Source organism: Taudactylus pleione, unplaced genomic scaffold (genome assembly GCF_031769625.1).
Source record: "Taudactylus pleione unplaced genomic scaffold, aTauple2 ptg000518l, whole genome shotgun sequence".
Classification (NCBI taxonomy): Eukaryota; Metazoa; Chordata; class Amphibia; order Anura; family Myobatrachidae; genus Taudactylus; species Taudactylus pleione.
The window spans coordinates 10605149-10621625 of NW_028284920.1; the positions used below are offsets into that span (position 1 = coordinate 10605149).

Below are 16477 nucleotides of genomic sequence, written 5' to 3' on the forward strand. Positions count from 1 at the left end.
CTGAACGATAACGATATCGTTATCGTTCAGTCGTCCACTTTATCGTACATTTTTTACACCAAAACGATGAACGATAACGACGACGTGCGTTCTCGCGGGTCGTTCGTCATTATCGTCGTCGTCAGGTTGCTGCATGTTGGGGAATGGGGGAGAGAGATGGGCGCTGAATGATATTGTTAATGATATCGTTCAGCGGCTGTGAACGACATTGAGCACAGCCTGCCGGGGACACACTAGACGATATCGCTCAGGGAGCATATCGTCTAGTGTGTACGCACCATTAGTGTAGACTACATATAAATTCCCAGTTGCCGCCCAGATACAACTGACATCTGTATGACTGTGAATTGCCCATAATTGCTCTAGGTTGTGTATGTAAACTCTGATGCATGCACCGTTTACTAAACATTATGAGTTCCCGTCCACAGACAGATTTGCCTGCAACTCTGAATCATGTCCTTGGTGCTTAGTTGTTGAGTTTGCCTTCTAATCTACCCATTCCTTTTTCTATCTTTGTTGACTAGATCTGCTGGATCTTTGACCCTTGACATCAGGGCTGTAACTAGGGGTGTGCAAGTAGTGCTGTCACACAGTGTGCAGGGGTTGATATTGTTGTTGCCCCATGGCACCTGAATGTGGCTTGCAAGGTGCTGGAATGGCACCCTGCAGCCAGTAGCGCTACTGCTGAGACATCCAGAGTGTCCAAGGAATGCTCTAGGCAGACACCTTTCTGCCTGTAGAACTTTCCAGAGTGTCCTTAGGATGTAGATGTAGTAGATGTGATGACAGGATGTCACTGGTTTAGGGGACACTGCCTCCCTGTTAAGGCACTGCATGATTTTGTTTGGTTGCCATGCTGGCTCTGCTTACCCCTGCTGCAGCAGCCCTAACACACAAGGATTCTTTTTGGGAATCCTGGATAGGGGTTGATTCACTTTGCCTTTGCAAATTGGGTGCAGGACTACCTCCAATCGCTAATAAGAAGGTTGATGATGAAAGTGTTGGTTGTGGAGATTGTATGTGCTGGGATCTATTCATGCTGCTGGTAGCAGATGCTGGACTGCTTGTTAAATATAATTTTCCATATTTTGGTAAATAGCTTGAATGAACTCGCTGCAAATTACGTAACAGGGAGGTGGTGCCTAGATGGTTAATGTCCCTACCTTTACTTATTTTGGCCTCACAAATCACCAAGATGCCTTGACAAATGTTGTCAAGATTTAAGTAAAAATATTCCACATGGAAGAGGTGAATTATTTGGTCTTTTGCTCAGGCATGACAATGAGCTTCATCTTATCACTGGCGGGAACTTCTGCCACTGGTGGTTAATTTACTTTGACACAAACAACATCATCCTCCTGAATTTTAGCAACTTCTTCTTGTCCAAAACATTAATTATCTACATCCTCATTAGCATCAGATACACAAATATACCCCTCATCCTGTTGCACTTCCACAGTAACAGGATCTCAGTCGGCTGACAGAGATTTCCTGTCCTCTTCCTCACAGCTATGATGGACAGCTATGTGACCCCATGGGTCACCTTAGCTGGCCGATGGTCTCCAGAGTATCCGATGCTGCATTGGACAATGCAGTTCGGATACATAATGCAGCAGGAGGCATGATGCCTCCTGCTGCATTACCATATCTGCACAGACAGAATAAGCTATGCTGCTTGCGAGCAGCTTAGCTATTCCGTCTGAAGCTAAATCAGGCCCACAGTTTGCTCTTTAGCCTTAGTTTTATTTTTGTGCATTGATTTGCCTGTTTTAGTGGTGACACATCAAGACTCAGAGTGAGAAGGTGCATGTGTGGTTATAGAAGTTGCCTTACTGTGTTTGGAACTGGCTTTCACAGTAGGCATTTTAATGCATGAAACAGCAGTAGCAAGACCACCACTCACAAGCAAAGGCCGTTAGATGTGATTTTTTTGTAAGATTGTGAAATACTGTTTAGATTTGAGGTACCCTTTTTTAAACTTTCTTTCCCTTTGACCTCCTGTAAAAGTTGATGTTGAAGTGCTATGATTTCCCACGCAAGTACTGGGTTCCTCCTGCTCTTCTATTGACTGATCCAAGACTGATTTTAATTTTTAAACCATGACAGGAGTAAAGTTACTGTAGTTGAACTTAACTGCCACCACACTAAGTGAACATACAATGAGATAGGGAAGACTGAAGATTTTAGTTGATACCAGCAAAAAATGCCTTTGGGGAGCAACTGATGACCACATCTGTGAGTACAGTAATATATGCTGCCTCTCTAAAACACACATTGTTGTAGAAAAAATATTATTTTAACTGAATTCTAAAAGATTGGAAATTTTTTTAGACACCAGAAAAAAATTTATTGTCTGTTGTGCAATTATTATTTTTTTATAACCGGAAAAGTGTCTTCTTTGTGATGCAGCTCACTCAGACTCATCACAGTATTTTTGGACAAATAATCTTTAGATCCCACCTACTATAATGCAAAAATGACTAAATATAATATATTGCTTTATAGAAAGATTATAATTAAAACAAATGCAAGTTCACTGTAACATACACAAGAGCAGGGCCGCAGCTAGGGTAGTGCGGCCGGTGCCATCACACAGGGCACCACAGGTCAGGGGGCGCTGTTTGGGCCTGTCAAATTTCTGTTTATTATCATTCTTGCTTGTAGCTTCCTCTTATTTCATCCCCAGCATCTCCTGGCCTTTCCTATCTCTTCCCTGGCCCTTCCCCATGAACCCTTTTTTGGGTGCATTATGTCCCTTTGTTAAATGAGGAGGGTGCCAATGTTCTTTCTGGCACAGGGCACCATAAAGTCTAGTTACAGCTCTGCACAAGAGCCTGTTTGCATGGCAGCACTGTGGTGCAGTTGCTACTAGTATCTGACAAAGTCAAACACACATACATAACACAGTGACAACGATGCCTGCACCTGCAGTCACCCTTCCCACCCACTCCATCTATCTACTAAAAAACTCTCTATGTCCTAATGGCATTTTGTGAATAACAGCTACAGTCTACACCCTCTCCCTACACTCTCCTGTGTGAAATAGCGCCTGATTACGAGAGAGGGACTGTTATATTCAACCCATAACACACGTGATCCAAGATTTCAGTGAAAATTATTTTGTCTCGTTCTGAGATCTGAACTTTTGGGAAGACCCAAGCCGGGACTCGGTTCTCCTCATAAACCCAAAGTTCGGGTATGTTTGGATTTCAGTTAACTGAACCCACACATTTCTAATTAAAGGTTGTGCTGTAATTATCTTTTTTAAACCATATCTGATGTTATGAGAAAAATATATAAGATGTATTTTAGAGATCTGTATATGCATGGTAAATGTGATACATTTGTGTTACAGGAATGAACTACACTTGTGGGGGTCTATTGAATCAAAGCTCTGGAATAATTTATAGTCCCTTTTATCCCAACAATTACCCTCCCAAAAGTCGGTGTACATGGGAAATCCGAACCGCACCAAATACTTCAGTGCAGCTCGACTTTCATACTATAAGGTGAGTATTGCATATGTGTAGGATTATTTATTCATTAATAGGATCATTATTATTATTATTATTATTATTAATAATAATAATAATAATAATAATAATAATAATAATAATATTATATTATAATTAGATAGTGCCTATACTTTATGAATTACCATACATTTAAGGGCTCTCAATACTTGTAAACTTCACACAATGTGATCTCAGCTTTCATAGTTTAAAGTGAGCATTGCATCATAGGTGTTCATGTTAAACAGGGCTCAGTTCTATTTAGCTATACAGATGTGTCCTCACTCATCTTTGCCTCTGCTGCAACTTGCCATAGCATGCATGCCGCAAGTCGCGAGTCTGCAAATGGGCACGTGCGTCTTTTTTGCTCCCACGATCCATAGGAGTGCATGGTGCAAATGATGCCGCAGCCTGACATTTTGTAGCCTACGCATGTGCAGCAAATCGCATGCCGCAAAGCATGTGCATCAGCAGCAAAGATGAGCAAGGACACGTCTGTAGGTTACCCCTTATTGTGGTACCTACTGTACATCTGGCTGGATACTGTAGGTTAGAAATTGTGGTGAAGCAATAGCTTTAATTATTATTCTAATTATCATTTTTATTATTATTATTATTATTATTATTATTATTATTATTATTATTATTAATAATAATAATAATCTTTATTTAGATGGTGCCAACATATTGTTCAGCAATGTACATTGAGCGGCTTGCAATACAAGTCAATTTCATACAATTTCATACAATGACTAAAAAACAAGGCAACAAATAGCTCTGCCTTCGATCAATGATGTGTAATTGTAAATTCTCATTTGCCTTAGTCTTGCATTAAAGTACACAGTAAGGTAGCTAAATAACATCAATGAACAGTTGGGTAATTAAATAAAGCTGAGGCCTGATGGAAGCTGTCAGATGAAGACCCCTGAAATCTTCCCACCATTCACAATGTCTATCACATAAATTATTCCCCTATATATTCATAATGTATTTGGATTTGTCATGTGCTGTTGTTCCTGTTTTTATGTTTTTTTCTATTTAGCTTGGAAAGTCACCCAAGTTGTAGATATGACTCAGTGACCGTATATGACGGACCTCCTGGAAGCTCTGTGCTTGGGAAAATATGCCAGCCAGCAAACCACACTTATCGCTCATCATCTAATGTAATGAATATTGAGTTCAGAAGTGATGGATCTAACCAAAATATTGGCTTTGAAGCTCAGTATATCACATCGGCGGCAACATATAATGGACCAGGTAAAAATCATAAGACAGTAATAGTCCGGCGCTACTGAAAAATGTGAAAAATAGTATTTTTCATTATATCATGTATACTAGATACTTTTGTGTATAGTCTATGACTGGAACATAATTAACTGAAGTTTTCTCAGCAAATATTTTTGTTAGTGAAACACATGTACAGTATGCCATGATGGAAGCCTATCTGCCTACTATGTGGTCTGCCAGTGAGTGGGACCCTGATCTGCTCCTCTAAATATGAAGTGGAGCCCATTTAGGACTCTCAGTACCAGTGTGATGGAATATTGGTTTTAGCACTGACAATATCCACCTTTCTAATATAACACAGTCCAAAGATATGTCACCTTACAGTTACTGCACCATTGATATATCACGTTTTACTGTATACCCTGTACAGCACTGCTGAAACGTTGTGGTACCTTTAAAAAATAATGATAATAATAAAACTAATAATGCATGGTTGAGACTGAACAAATTGTACAACAGGTACTTGTACCTCAGTAAAACATACCATTAATAGGCAAATATCAATTGAAAAATGCCATAGTCAAATTGTGCAAAATATGATCTTAGAAAGGGACACTATAAAGCCCCAATTCTACAATCAAACCACACCAGTCATCCAATAATAGACATGACACCAAGCAGTTGAAATACTATGGCCACAGCCTTTTGTTAAACATCTTGCATTTCAAAATGCTCAGGGGGATAGGTGTACTGGGCCAATAGTTGCCTTGTAATTGCCCCACAGGCCATGTATACCATTCTGGATAATCCAAAAAATATATTATGTCTGCAATGCACAATCTAACTGGCTACCTGAACATCCATCTTGATAACAAACCAAAATCAGAGTATAAGGGTCATATTTATTAAAGTGAGAGATTTTAGAAGTGGATCTGTTGTCCATAGCAACCAATCAGATTCTAGCTGTTATCTTCTAGAATGTGCTAGATAAATGATAAGTAGAATCTGGTTGGTTGCTATGGACAACAACTCCACTTCTATAAACCCGCACTTTAGCATATATACCCCTAATAACCCAAAACCAAAAGAGAACACCTCCCAGACCACCGCCCCAGTCATTACTAGGGGTTTTACACAAATATAACCATATAGCCCCACTTTAATGGTAACAACATATAATCCCGAGTTCCTTAATTGTCACACAGGTGGTAACAGACATCAAGAACAACAACTCTTTATATTATTATTAATACCATATATCCTCTCCTTTATACTTTATATTGTATTTCCAGACCTACATTATATCTGACCATTTTCATCTTTTTTTAAATATTTTTTTAAAGCAAATAATTGACATAATATAATAGCAATTCACAATGTAACATAACCAATAAAACAACACCCTTCTTCTTCCTCATTAACTAATCTGTTCTTGGTGAGAAGGAAATACAAAACTAATCTGAAATGTTGTTTAGAGGAGGAGGTAAGCGTAGCTTCTGTTGTTAGCCCAACTAGCCCCTGCCGAGCATGTGCTGGCCACGTCTTCCAATTGCTCTACTCTTATGTAATCACTACTGCTGCCTAATCTTGCAATATTTCCCTCACTAACCCAGGTCAAACCAACTACTGTACCTTTCTTGACCACCATATTACCTAAAGCCCTTTGATAACAGTAAGAACCATGTCAGGCTCGGTGCTGCCGATGGTTTATTCTTTGGAGATGGTAGTTAGAAACAAAACCTGTTGTTTTGCAATAGACATCAAACATTCCTAGTGCAATATAATAGTGTGAGGTAATTATCCTCTACTGCCCAGGAGACCAGAAAACAAACTAAAGAACAAAAAATAGTTCTTGTAAATAGGGAATAGAAAAATCACATTTTGTAGATGTCTAATATGATACATAATGTTTATGTTTATTAGGAGATTAACAATTGTTGCTTTTTTATTGCAGAGAAAAATGGAGGCATTTTAACTGATTTAGAGGGAGAGATTTATGCTTACAGCAATGATCCGCCTTCTAATTACCGTGTCTGGTACATCAGTGTTAAAAATAATTACCAAATTAATCTTAATTTTACTAATTTCTGGTAAGTATAGCAATACAATTACGTCAGTGAAGACAGAACCTATTTCCAAAATGTATTGGGAGAAAAAATATTAATTATCATTTATAAACTTTAAGGCTAATTTCTGAAAACATTTGTGCAAGAAATAGTTCATAGAAATGTAAAACAGCCCTTTCTGTGTTCCAGTAACTACACTAATGTACTTAATGGTTATGTTTTGTTTCTCATTTTTAATTTTTATATTTGCCTGCATTATGTTGGCTATAATACCCTTTTGCCTTACTTTCTTACATATTTTGTTTGTATCAGTTAACAATTCTTTACTATAGTTTGTTTGTGTGTATGTATATTTCATACAAACCCTCTATTTAAAATGTTTTTTATTTTTTATATATATCCAGTATATATTTGTTTTAAAGTAAATGGTAAGAGATTCATTGATTAAATTCTCATTGCCAGACTTTTTTTGGAGGCAGAAAAAAGATAACATAGGACAAAAAAAGGGAATATATATGAGACAATGGAGAGCAATACAAAACTAGGCTAACAAGAATCTATAAACCACAAAGGGATATATGCATTAAGCCTTGGAGTGAGATAAAGTGGACAGAGCTTGAGTTCCAACCAATCAGCTCCTGTCACTTTATAAACTTAGTACAAAATAACAAAAATTGGTAACAAAATTAATCACTAGGCACTCTTTTTGTGTATGATAATAAAGAAAATATAATATTCTGAAGCTCATAAGTGTTTTGCCATACAAAACATTTCATTAAATTCATAGCCTGAAACAAAATGGGATATTTCAAGACAACAACACTGGTACAAAACCATTTGCTGATACTACAGCCTGGAATTATCGGGGCATAGATTCAACAAGATTTAGTAAGAATATTTGTCAGTTCCCTTTGTAAAGCATAATCTATGTTAACTTTTAAGAGGAAGTTGGATTAGGTGATGTGTTCAAGGTGGTGAGGGAGCCTATTGCTATGTACCTACTTAGGATTTTATGAAATTATAACAACATATTGTGCAGTGTGTATGTACTATATGCACGCTCCCGCGGTCGCATGAGACGTTGTCAGATTTGATGTGCTGCACATCAAACCTGACGATATCGCATGCGGCTCCATTCATGTTAATGAAGGATGGAATGAGTGATCGTTCCGTCGTTCATTACATCGTTCTGATGTCGGGCCGACATATCGCCCCTGTACACATTGTCCTGTGTGTACCCACCTTGAGTCTATACCTCTCTAAGTTGGATCTAGCATATTCTATAAAATGATAGCAATAATCTGATTATTTGCAATGGACAATTTCTCCACTTGTCTCGTTCAGATGTTTTTTTAAACCTCTCCCTATGTCTAGTAAAGTACATGAATCTTCTTGTGCAAAGCAGAGAAAATGTTAAATGGTTACAATTTCTGACCTTTAACTGACTTTACTTTCTTGTAGTACAATAATTTTATATTTTGTAGCCTAGTTTTGCAAACCATTACGCTACAGGTGATCCTTTTGTATCATTATATATTGTCTTATCTACAGTATCTTAAGGTGCATACACAAGGTCAGATTTGTCAGATGTGTCAGATGAACGATTTGACCAACGATTTGAATGATTTGAACTATGAACGATTTTTGACTGCATGAAAATGACTGAAATCGTCCAAATCTGACTGTAAACACATCAGATGTCAGATATCGTTAATCTGATCATCGGGAACGTGCATCGTTCATCGTTCAGACATGTCAGATTTTCCTTCAGATATGAACGACTGAACAATGTTTTCAATCGTTATCGTTCAGATCTGAAGAAAAATCTGACCGTATGTATGCACCACTACAAATGGTCACTGCAATAAAGTTTCTAGCAGTATGTCTTGTATCCAGTTGTGATCTTTTAGCTACCTTGTACTGTATGTGTGTTGTAATTTATATTTCTGTAAGAATAAAGTATTTTTATTGTGCACCCTCCTTGGTCTTTTTCACACTTAAGTAATTTTCTGATTTTGTAATTCTGTTAATCAGGATGAAAAGATCTCTGCCCTGCCAGTCCTTCTCTCTGTCAGTATACGATGGGACTCCGCGTGGGTCACCTTTACTGGGGGAACTCTGCGATAAAACTGCCCGAGATTTCACCTCTTCATCAAACAGCATCAGCATAGTGTACTCCAGGCTGAATAATGATACTGACTCTGGCTTGGAATTCTCTGCATTGTATTACTCTGTCGCCCACACCAATCCAAATGGTATTTTAATGTTAACTTATTTCAGTAAGTTGATGTAACATGGAACTGTACTGTTTTACTATATTATATTTTATTCTTCTGTCACTTTTTACTGAATATTTTAATATCTTGGTTTAGAAGTAGGGGTGGGCAATAAGCTGCCCCCCCAGCTGTTGTAGAACTACAAATCCCAGCATGCCCTGCCACAGTTTTACTATTTGGCCTTGCTAAAACTGCTGCCATATATGCTGGGATGTGTAGTTTAACAACAGCTGGAGGGCCGTTTATTGCCCACCTCTAGACTGTAGAGCATTATAGTTGAAGTTAAAATAAGAATTATGTTGTTACTTTATTTGGTTGTGTTAACATTATTGGATGCTGTAGATTGCAGTGCACTATATTCATTTTAAACGTAAAGTGTGTTGGAATACTTCCTGAACCAATCCATTTGCTATATGCTCTGGATGCGCAAAGAAAATTTCTTTTGTTTCGCACTGGTACGGATAGTCAAACAGCGCCCCATGTTCTCTGCTGTAAGGAAACTAAAAATATCAGAAACATTGCGCAAAAGTGTAATTGTCACATCAAAGCCAAACTCCTACAATTCTTCTTCTAAAATTCTGCTCAGTTTAGCCTCATTTATGGCACTAATTATTAATGAGTGAAGAGACATTAGGGTGTATATTTATTAAAGTGGTTTAAAGAAGTGGAGGTATTGTGTAATGGTGAGAGTCAACTCCGTATAAACTTTACTCACTTACTTCTGAATCCTACTTCGTGTTTGTCCCCTTAGTCTTAAAGCTAAATTAGAGAGGCAATTCAACGTAACCAACTGAATCAACTATAGACGCAGTAACTGGGATTTCTATTTATGTTGTTTTAATTTTATAGGTACAAATAGTCCAGCAGTAAACAGCAGTCACAGCAAATAGAACAATGCAAACAATGGGCCTGATACAGCTCGGGGCGGAGGTCTACACTCGCACGCACCCGGTCGATGTTTGCGTTCTGTGCATGCGTATGCACCACAATGCGCATGCGTGAACCAGCCACTGCAATCGCAAATGCAAACGCAGCGGATACGCAGTGACACAAAGAAATGATTGACAGCAAGTGCCATTTAGGGGTAAAGAGGGGGGTCGTCAAAGGAATGCAGGCGTGCCTGTGCGTTTGAACGCCGTTACAGGGGCGTGCATAATTAAGCCTCAGGGACGGCATACGTAGCCAGAGCTCTACATGGCGACAGGAAGCTTCGCCGATTGTGAGGCTTGTCAAGCTCAACCACAGCTATGCGTATGGGTCCGATGTTACTCAATGTTACCAATGTTTTCGCTGACTTGCAGATGTATGTAATGGGAAGTGGGCGGCTTTATAAGCTGGGGGGCATCTTGGTATAGTACTGCGATCGCACTGCACTATGTTGATCCACCCTGGTTTGCCTTTAGAGGAGTCACTGCCTTCGCTGCTGCTGCCGCTGCACTGCTCCTGTCCTTCTCCTCTCCAAGCAATACTTACTACCTGCCCACTCCCAATTGTCTGTTAGTGGCACCTGCCAGAGTTCTGGCCTCATTGGTTGTCCATCCATGGTGATCGAGATGCTTCACCAGCGCGTGGGCACGCAGAGTCTCTCTCCGATGCATCCACTGACACCAATGCTGAGTTTAAGTGAAATAAGTAACAAGTGGGCATGCTAATAATCCAGTTCAGCCCATGTTCACAAAGTAATGCTACATACAAGGAAGGAATAATGAACACATATTTTCTTTTAAATAACGGGAGTGGTAGTATCAAAGAGTTGATGGAAAAACCACATACACACTAGTAAATGCGGTCCTTTCATCTCTATATCGATTCTGTCACAGCACCTCATTTGGCTGTCTTCTCTTGCACTTGGCTCCCGCTCAGCCCCCTGCTGAGCCTCTCTGGCGGTTTGCAAGAGTCTGGGACAAACATCCAGTTTGTCTCCTACTCTCTTTTTTGTAAGGATGAAACCCAAAGTACAAGAATGTATATTTGCTCATTTGTGTTATTATACAACACATTGTTGATAAGCTGTTCATTGATTTAGGGTGAAATGAATTAACTCCAGCAATTAGCCACCTGTATTTGTGCTTCTGTTATATAATTGAATATTATAGTACCTTGCCATAGCATTACCATTACTTCTATGTTTCTGTTTATTATTGTCAATTGTATCCAATGCTACACCAACTTAGGATGTTTGTGGTAGCACCATTGCATTGTGTTAATGTTAAGCCATAAATACATTATTGCAAATGTTTGCTTTTGCTTCTCCGAACACATTAAGCATCACAGTTACACCATCCTTTGGGGTCTATTTACTAAGCAGTGTTAGGAGACAGAGTGAAAAGTGATAAGGTACCAGCCAATCTGCTCCTAACTGCCATGTCACAGGCTGTGTTTGAAAAATTATAATTGGGAGCTGATTGCTGGCACCTTATCACTATTCACACTGTCTCCTAACACTGCTTAGTAAATAGACCCCTATATCTTTTCTTACTGTTTTTAATAGATAAACACAATTAGCCTTGCTACCTCCTATTAGCCAGGTGTCAGGCTAAAGGTTACCAGGCCTTTACTTTAATAAATATTCCAAGTGATTTACCAGTGAATGAGTGAGTGAGTGAATAGGTGTGTGTTTCTGCAAATGGTTCCTAAAATGCCAGGTAGGGTTTCTTGTGTCAACCCTTGCAAGGTCCCACAATCAGATGAGAGGAACTGACTCTTGTGGAGGCGCTGGTTTGAGCAAAAATATATGAGACAAGGCTAAACATGTGCTTTAACAGTCCACCACTCCTCTAGGTTTGATCAAGCAAAATCAGAACCCTGAAATTGGTTTGCTACAACTTCTCACCTCTGTAGACCAGCCTGTTTCACCACTAAACTCAATTTGTGAAAAATGATGCTCATCTCCGTAATTGTAAGCTAGGCAGTAGTTTATTCCTGTTGTTTTCTAATGCTTGAATGCACTTTGCTCTACAGCTGTTTTTAAAATATACATATATACATATGGCACTGCATACATTGTGCAGTGTTATATAGACAATTTAATGCATATCATACATTCATTTCCAAATTCATCTTTATTATATCTTATTGCTGTCAGTGTTATGAGGTGACTCAGTAGCTACCCTTGAATATGTATACACTGCATGCTTTAATAAACCATAATCTTTATTTTTCACTTTCCAGTGACTCTTTCCTGCTACCAAGATTATATGAAAGCTCAAGTTTCTCCTTGGTATCTTGAGTCTTTGGGACATACTCCAAGTCACTTTTTTCTAAATGATCAACATAATCAACAATGCCGCCCTCGGGTTGTGTCAGGGTGGTTGGAGTTTCACATTCCTTATCACAGGTGTCTGACAGTGAAAAAGGTAGGAAAAGATCTGCAGTATACAAAAACAGGACTAGTCACATGACTGGGTTGTCTTTGCATGTACTAACTTTGTTAACATGACCAATTCTCACAAAATATTTCTAGCCACCAGCCAGAGCTTCTGACTTTTTGGAAGTGTAGTCTTGCTGAAGCCTATGAGGGCAATTCAATCCCTAGCATAGAGTACCACCAGAAAAGTCAGGTGTAGGCACTCCTCACACAATATCTTTGCTGTTTGCCCACATACCAAGTTGAAGTGAACAAACAAGTGGGGAGGATTTGCACTTCAGGACTGAATATGTATCTAGGTCAACTTTACCAATGTGTATATCAGATATATAATATCACTCTTGTAGGGTGCAACCCAGGTCCTGTTACAGTGCATATACAGTAAATAACACACCAATAAGTGAAAGAGGCTGGTCTTTTTTTTTAACTTTTAATCATTCAGTTATAAATGTGGGCATACATTTTCAAAATCAGCAAAAAACAAAATGTGACAGTAAAGATAGAAAAAGTTGTTAAAACTGAAGTTGTGCACTATCATGTGCAGGTTTTATATTTGTTGAGAACAATATAATTGGGTTCTTTATTACAGTACACATGTCCAATATCCAGAGGCATACGTGCACGCAGGGGTTTTTTCTAAGTACCCAGAAACCCCCCCTACCCGCCGATCAGTAAATGTAGTGCGGACCGCAGTGTAGAGTGCAATCCGCACTATACAGTAACACCACTGCCAGCGATGAGTGTCATTCTACCCGGTAGCGGTGAGTTTGATTTAGCAGCCAATGAGAGTCAGACAGACTCTCATTGGCTGCTGCGCCCACTGCCGGATCCGGGCTGGAGCTCACTCAGGAGCTACACCTTCTGGCTCCCGCAGTGGGTGATGGGAGAGGCATCATGATGTCTCTCCCATAGTCTAGAGTGCTATTGAAGGACAGAAGGATTAGTGCACCATGATAATGCTCAAACAGTAGTTATTTATCTCATCAGGTGGTTTCAATTATATATGTTTACTATTTTATGCTAGTCTGCTGGGGTGCTGTGAGGGGGGGTGGGTACAAATTACCCAGGCCCAGGGCTTGTTAGAGGGTTCAATGCCGCCCCCTCCCTCTTACCTGTCAACATCCTAGCACACGCTGGGTTGCAGTGGGAGACTAGGGAGACTGCTGCAGCAGCAGTCTCCTCTCCTCTGCCTGTGGGGGGGAGTGATCACACTGATTGCGCCCCCCTTGGATTTGCATGGGGCTGAGGGTCTCAAAGCGCCCCCCTCCCCAGTGCAGAGCACTGCTTCACCAGAATCTCAACCGGCTTTATCCCAATGGTAAGTATTAGGGTTAGAAGGAGGGTTAGGCTGCAGGGAGGAAGGTTAGAGTTAGGCTGCATGAGGGAGAGTTAGGGTTAGGCTGCAGAAGGGAGGGTTAGGTTGCTGAAGGAAGGGTTAGGCTGTGAGGGGGAGGGTTAGGGGGAGGGTCAGGGGTTAGGGTTAGAACACTTGCCTAGTTGGATCAGGATGCCGCTGTCGGTATTCTTACTGATGGCATTCCAACCACCGGGATCCCGTACATAACCCTTTTATAGGGCTAACTTTATACATTACACATTTATATTGTATTGGGATTTTTTTTGCATAAAGTGAACATTTCATTCTAAAATCTTTCGATCCATAGGGAGGGAAAAACAAACATAGAAAGCAACAACCCTATAAAGTATTATGCATTCATTATTTTTCATGCTTCGAGACTTACACAGTGTCCAGAAAAAAACGCTGCATACATGAATGAATCGTTAAAGCAATCTATATTACCAGGGGAAGTTTAGGAGTGGAGGGGGCCCGTGTGCAGCCTTCGTGTGGGCCCCCTCATCTCTCATTGGTGCATTAACCTAGTAGACCCTGGCACCGTGCCCCAGAGTTTACAGGGAACATGGCCTCTATGCCATAATACCAGTGATGCTCTACTGCACATGTGCAGATCTTCTGGAAAATGGCACCCATGCCATTTTCCATTTTCCCATAGATATTATCAGCAAACTCAGCAAAGAGATACAGTAAGTATAGTAATCTATGGATGCATAGTGAGCTGTGTGAGATCCCTTGGACCAAGGGGCCCATGTGGACCACACACCCTACACATATCCAGGAGGCTCAGACAATTAGAACCCACACCCTACAGCCTATTATGAAACTACAGATTGAGAGACACATGTTCACATAATCTGAGTTATAAATTATTGCATAATTGGCTCTAATCAGTCAATGACAAAGACAATACCTCAAGTACAAGCCATGTGATTCACCATTCTGAGTCTGTCATGTTAATATCTAAAAAATACAGTATTGATGCATTAGACTGTAATTGATCCTCTGGCTGTTCACAGGTGGTCCTAGCAGTTACTGGCCATCACTGGCTCAGTTTCTACATATCACAGATTTTGAACAATTGCTGAGCAGCTAATTTTTATTTTATTCATCAGGTTCAAAATGACACAATCAGCTATACAAACACCCTATTCACTCGCTCTACTGAACCAGCGGGAATTCACAGAAAACAGTTAAAACTAACCTTGAGATGCCAGATGTACCAAGACACCATGGTGGAGACTCTGTATAATACTGACGACATTGTGGAGAGCACTGTAACTCAATATGGCCTATTTTCTGCTAATTTAACTATCTTCCAGTCTCCAAATTTCATACACCAAGTGTACGAGTATCCACACTATGTGACCCTCAACCAAAATTTGTTTCTGCAAATCACCTTGGACGCTTCAGACAATGAGCTAATTCTGTTTGTAGATACATGTGTGGCTTCCCCCGATCCATTAGATTTCACCAGAAATGTATATTACATCATACGTAATGGGTAAGTAATGATACTTATTTTTTATCCATTAAAACCACCTGTTGCATAAGAATAAGAACAGAGGAGTACCACTGCTTTGGCAGCTGAATTCTATATTATGCTCACTTTACAACAGTATAGTCCAAGTAGTAGAATGTGGACCAAATGTAGCTGTCAATGACTTAATTGTTGCAACTTGCCAGCATGCAGATATTGTATAACTATGCAAATGCAGTTCACTCTATGAGGCCGATTCAATTGTTCTCGCAGGCGGCTGGTAGTGCCGGGCGCCCAAAGGAACAATACAATCGTTGCTCTATTAGGGCGCGAACAACCGCCGGTGCTGGCATATCTGCTCGCCCCCTCCTGAGGAGGATAGCAGAAATGTGAGATAAATCCTGGTTTTGTACCCTAACCTGGACTTTAGATTGGTTTAGATATTTTACTCGGCTAAACCTGGTCTAATTATCCGTGAAGAGTGTGATAATTAATGGGATAATTAATAAGCGCCCAAAACAATTGAATTGTAACATTGGGTGCCCATAAATGACATAAAAAACAATTGAAGTGCCCCTATGAGACACTGGAACCACACTGTCTTAAGAAAAGAAATCCAGTTCACTGTATGAAATCCTGGAACAACTGTGATGCTAGATTATAGGAAACATGTCTTTTTTTTCATCTTTGTTCTTCAGGTGCAGAACAATCCCTGATTACAAAACCTACTCTTCTCCCTCAAGGAGGGTAGCTCGGTTTGGATTCAGTGCTTCTAGCTTCTTAAGGCAAAATTCCAAAATGTATATACAGTGCAAGCTTGTTGTGTGTATACAGAATGACCGCCGGTCACGCTGCAATCAGGGATGTATGATGAGACACAAGAGATCACTTGAACCCCATCACGAGCAAGTTCATGTTGTCATAGGACCTGTGCAACTTCTGACACACAAATAAAGTGTCAACAAGTGTAAACTTTATGTGAATTAAAACTGATAATTTTGTTCTTTATTCTTTATAAATTAATCCCTATTAAAGATGAAATCATAATTATGAGATTTATTACCAATAAAATTATATTTTAATCCTTCTCTTCCAATTGTTAAAAAAAATAAATCAAATATCTAAATAAATTGTTATAAAAAAAAAAAAACACGGTTTATTGATCTTAAGGGAAAGTAAAAGACATTCTGGATGA

The 16477-nt window shown here is 39.6% G+C and overlaps 1 protein-coding gene across 1 annotated transcript in view; it reads left to right on the forward strand.

The window, feature by feature from the left end:
* The window catches only part of LOC148501480 (scavenger receptor cysteine-rich domain-containing protein DMBT1-like), a 38221-nt gene extending 21985 nt beyond the window's left edge, over nt 1-16236 (forward strand). The window contains exons 2-8 of the mRNA XM_088450418.1: nt 3356-3509; nt 4555-4769; nt 6694-6829; nt 8840-9060; nt 12253-12437; nt 14918-15306; nt 15981-16236. Coding sequence (XP_088306544.1) covers nt 3356-3509; nt 4555-4769; nt 6694-6829; nt 8840-9060; nt 12253-12437; nt 14918-15306; nt 15981-16236 — 1556 coding nt within the window. The remainder of the gene's footprint in view (nt 1-3355; nt 3510-4554; nt 4770-6693; nt 6830-8839; nt 9061-12252; nt 12438-14917; nt 15307-15980) is intronic.
* The last annotated feature ends 241 nt before the right edge of the window (nt 16237-16477 follow it).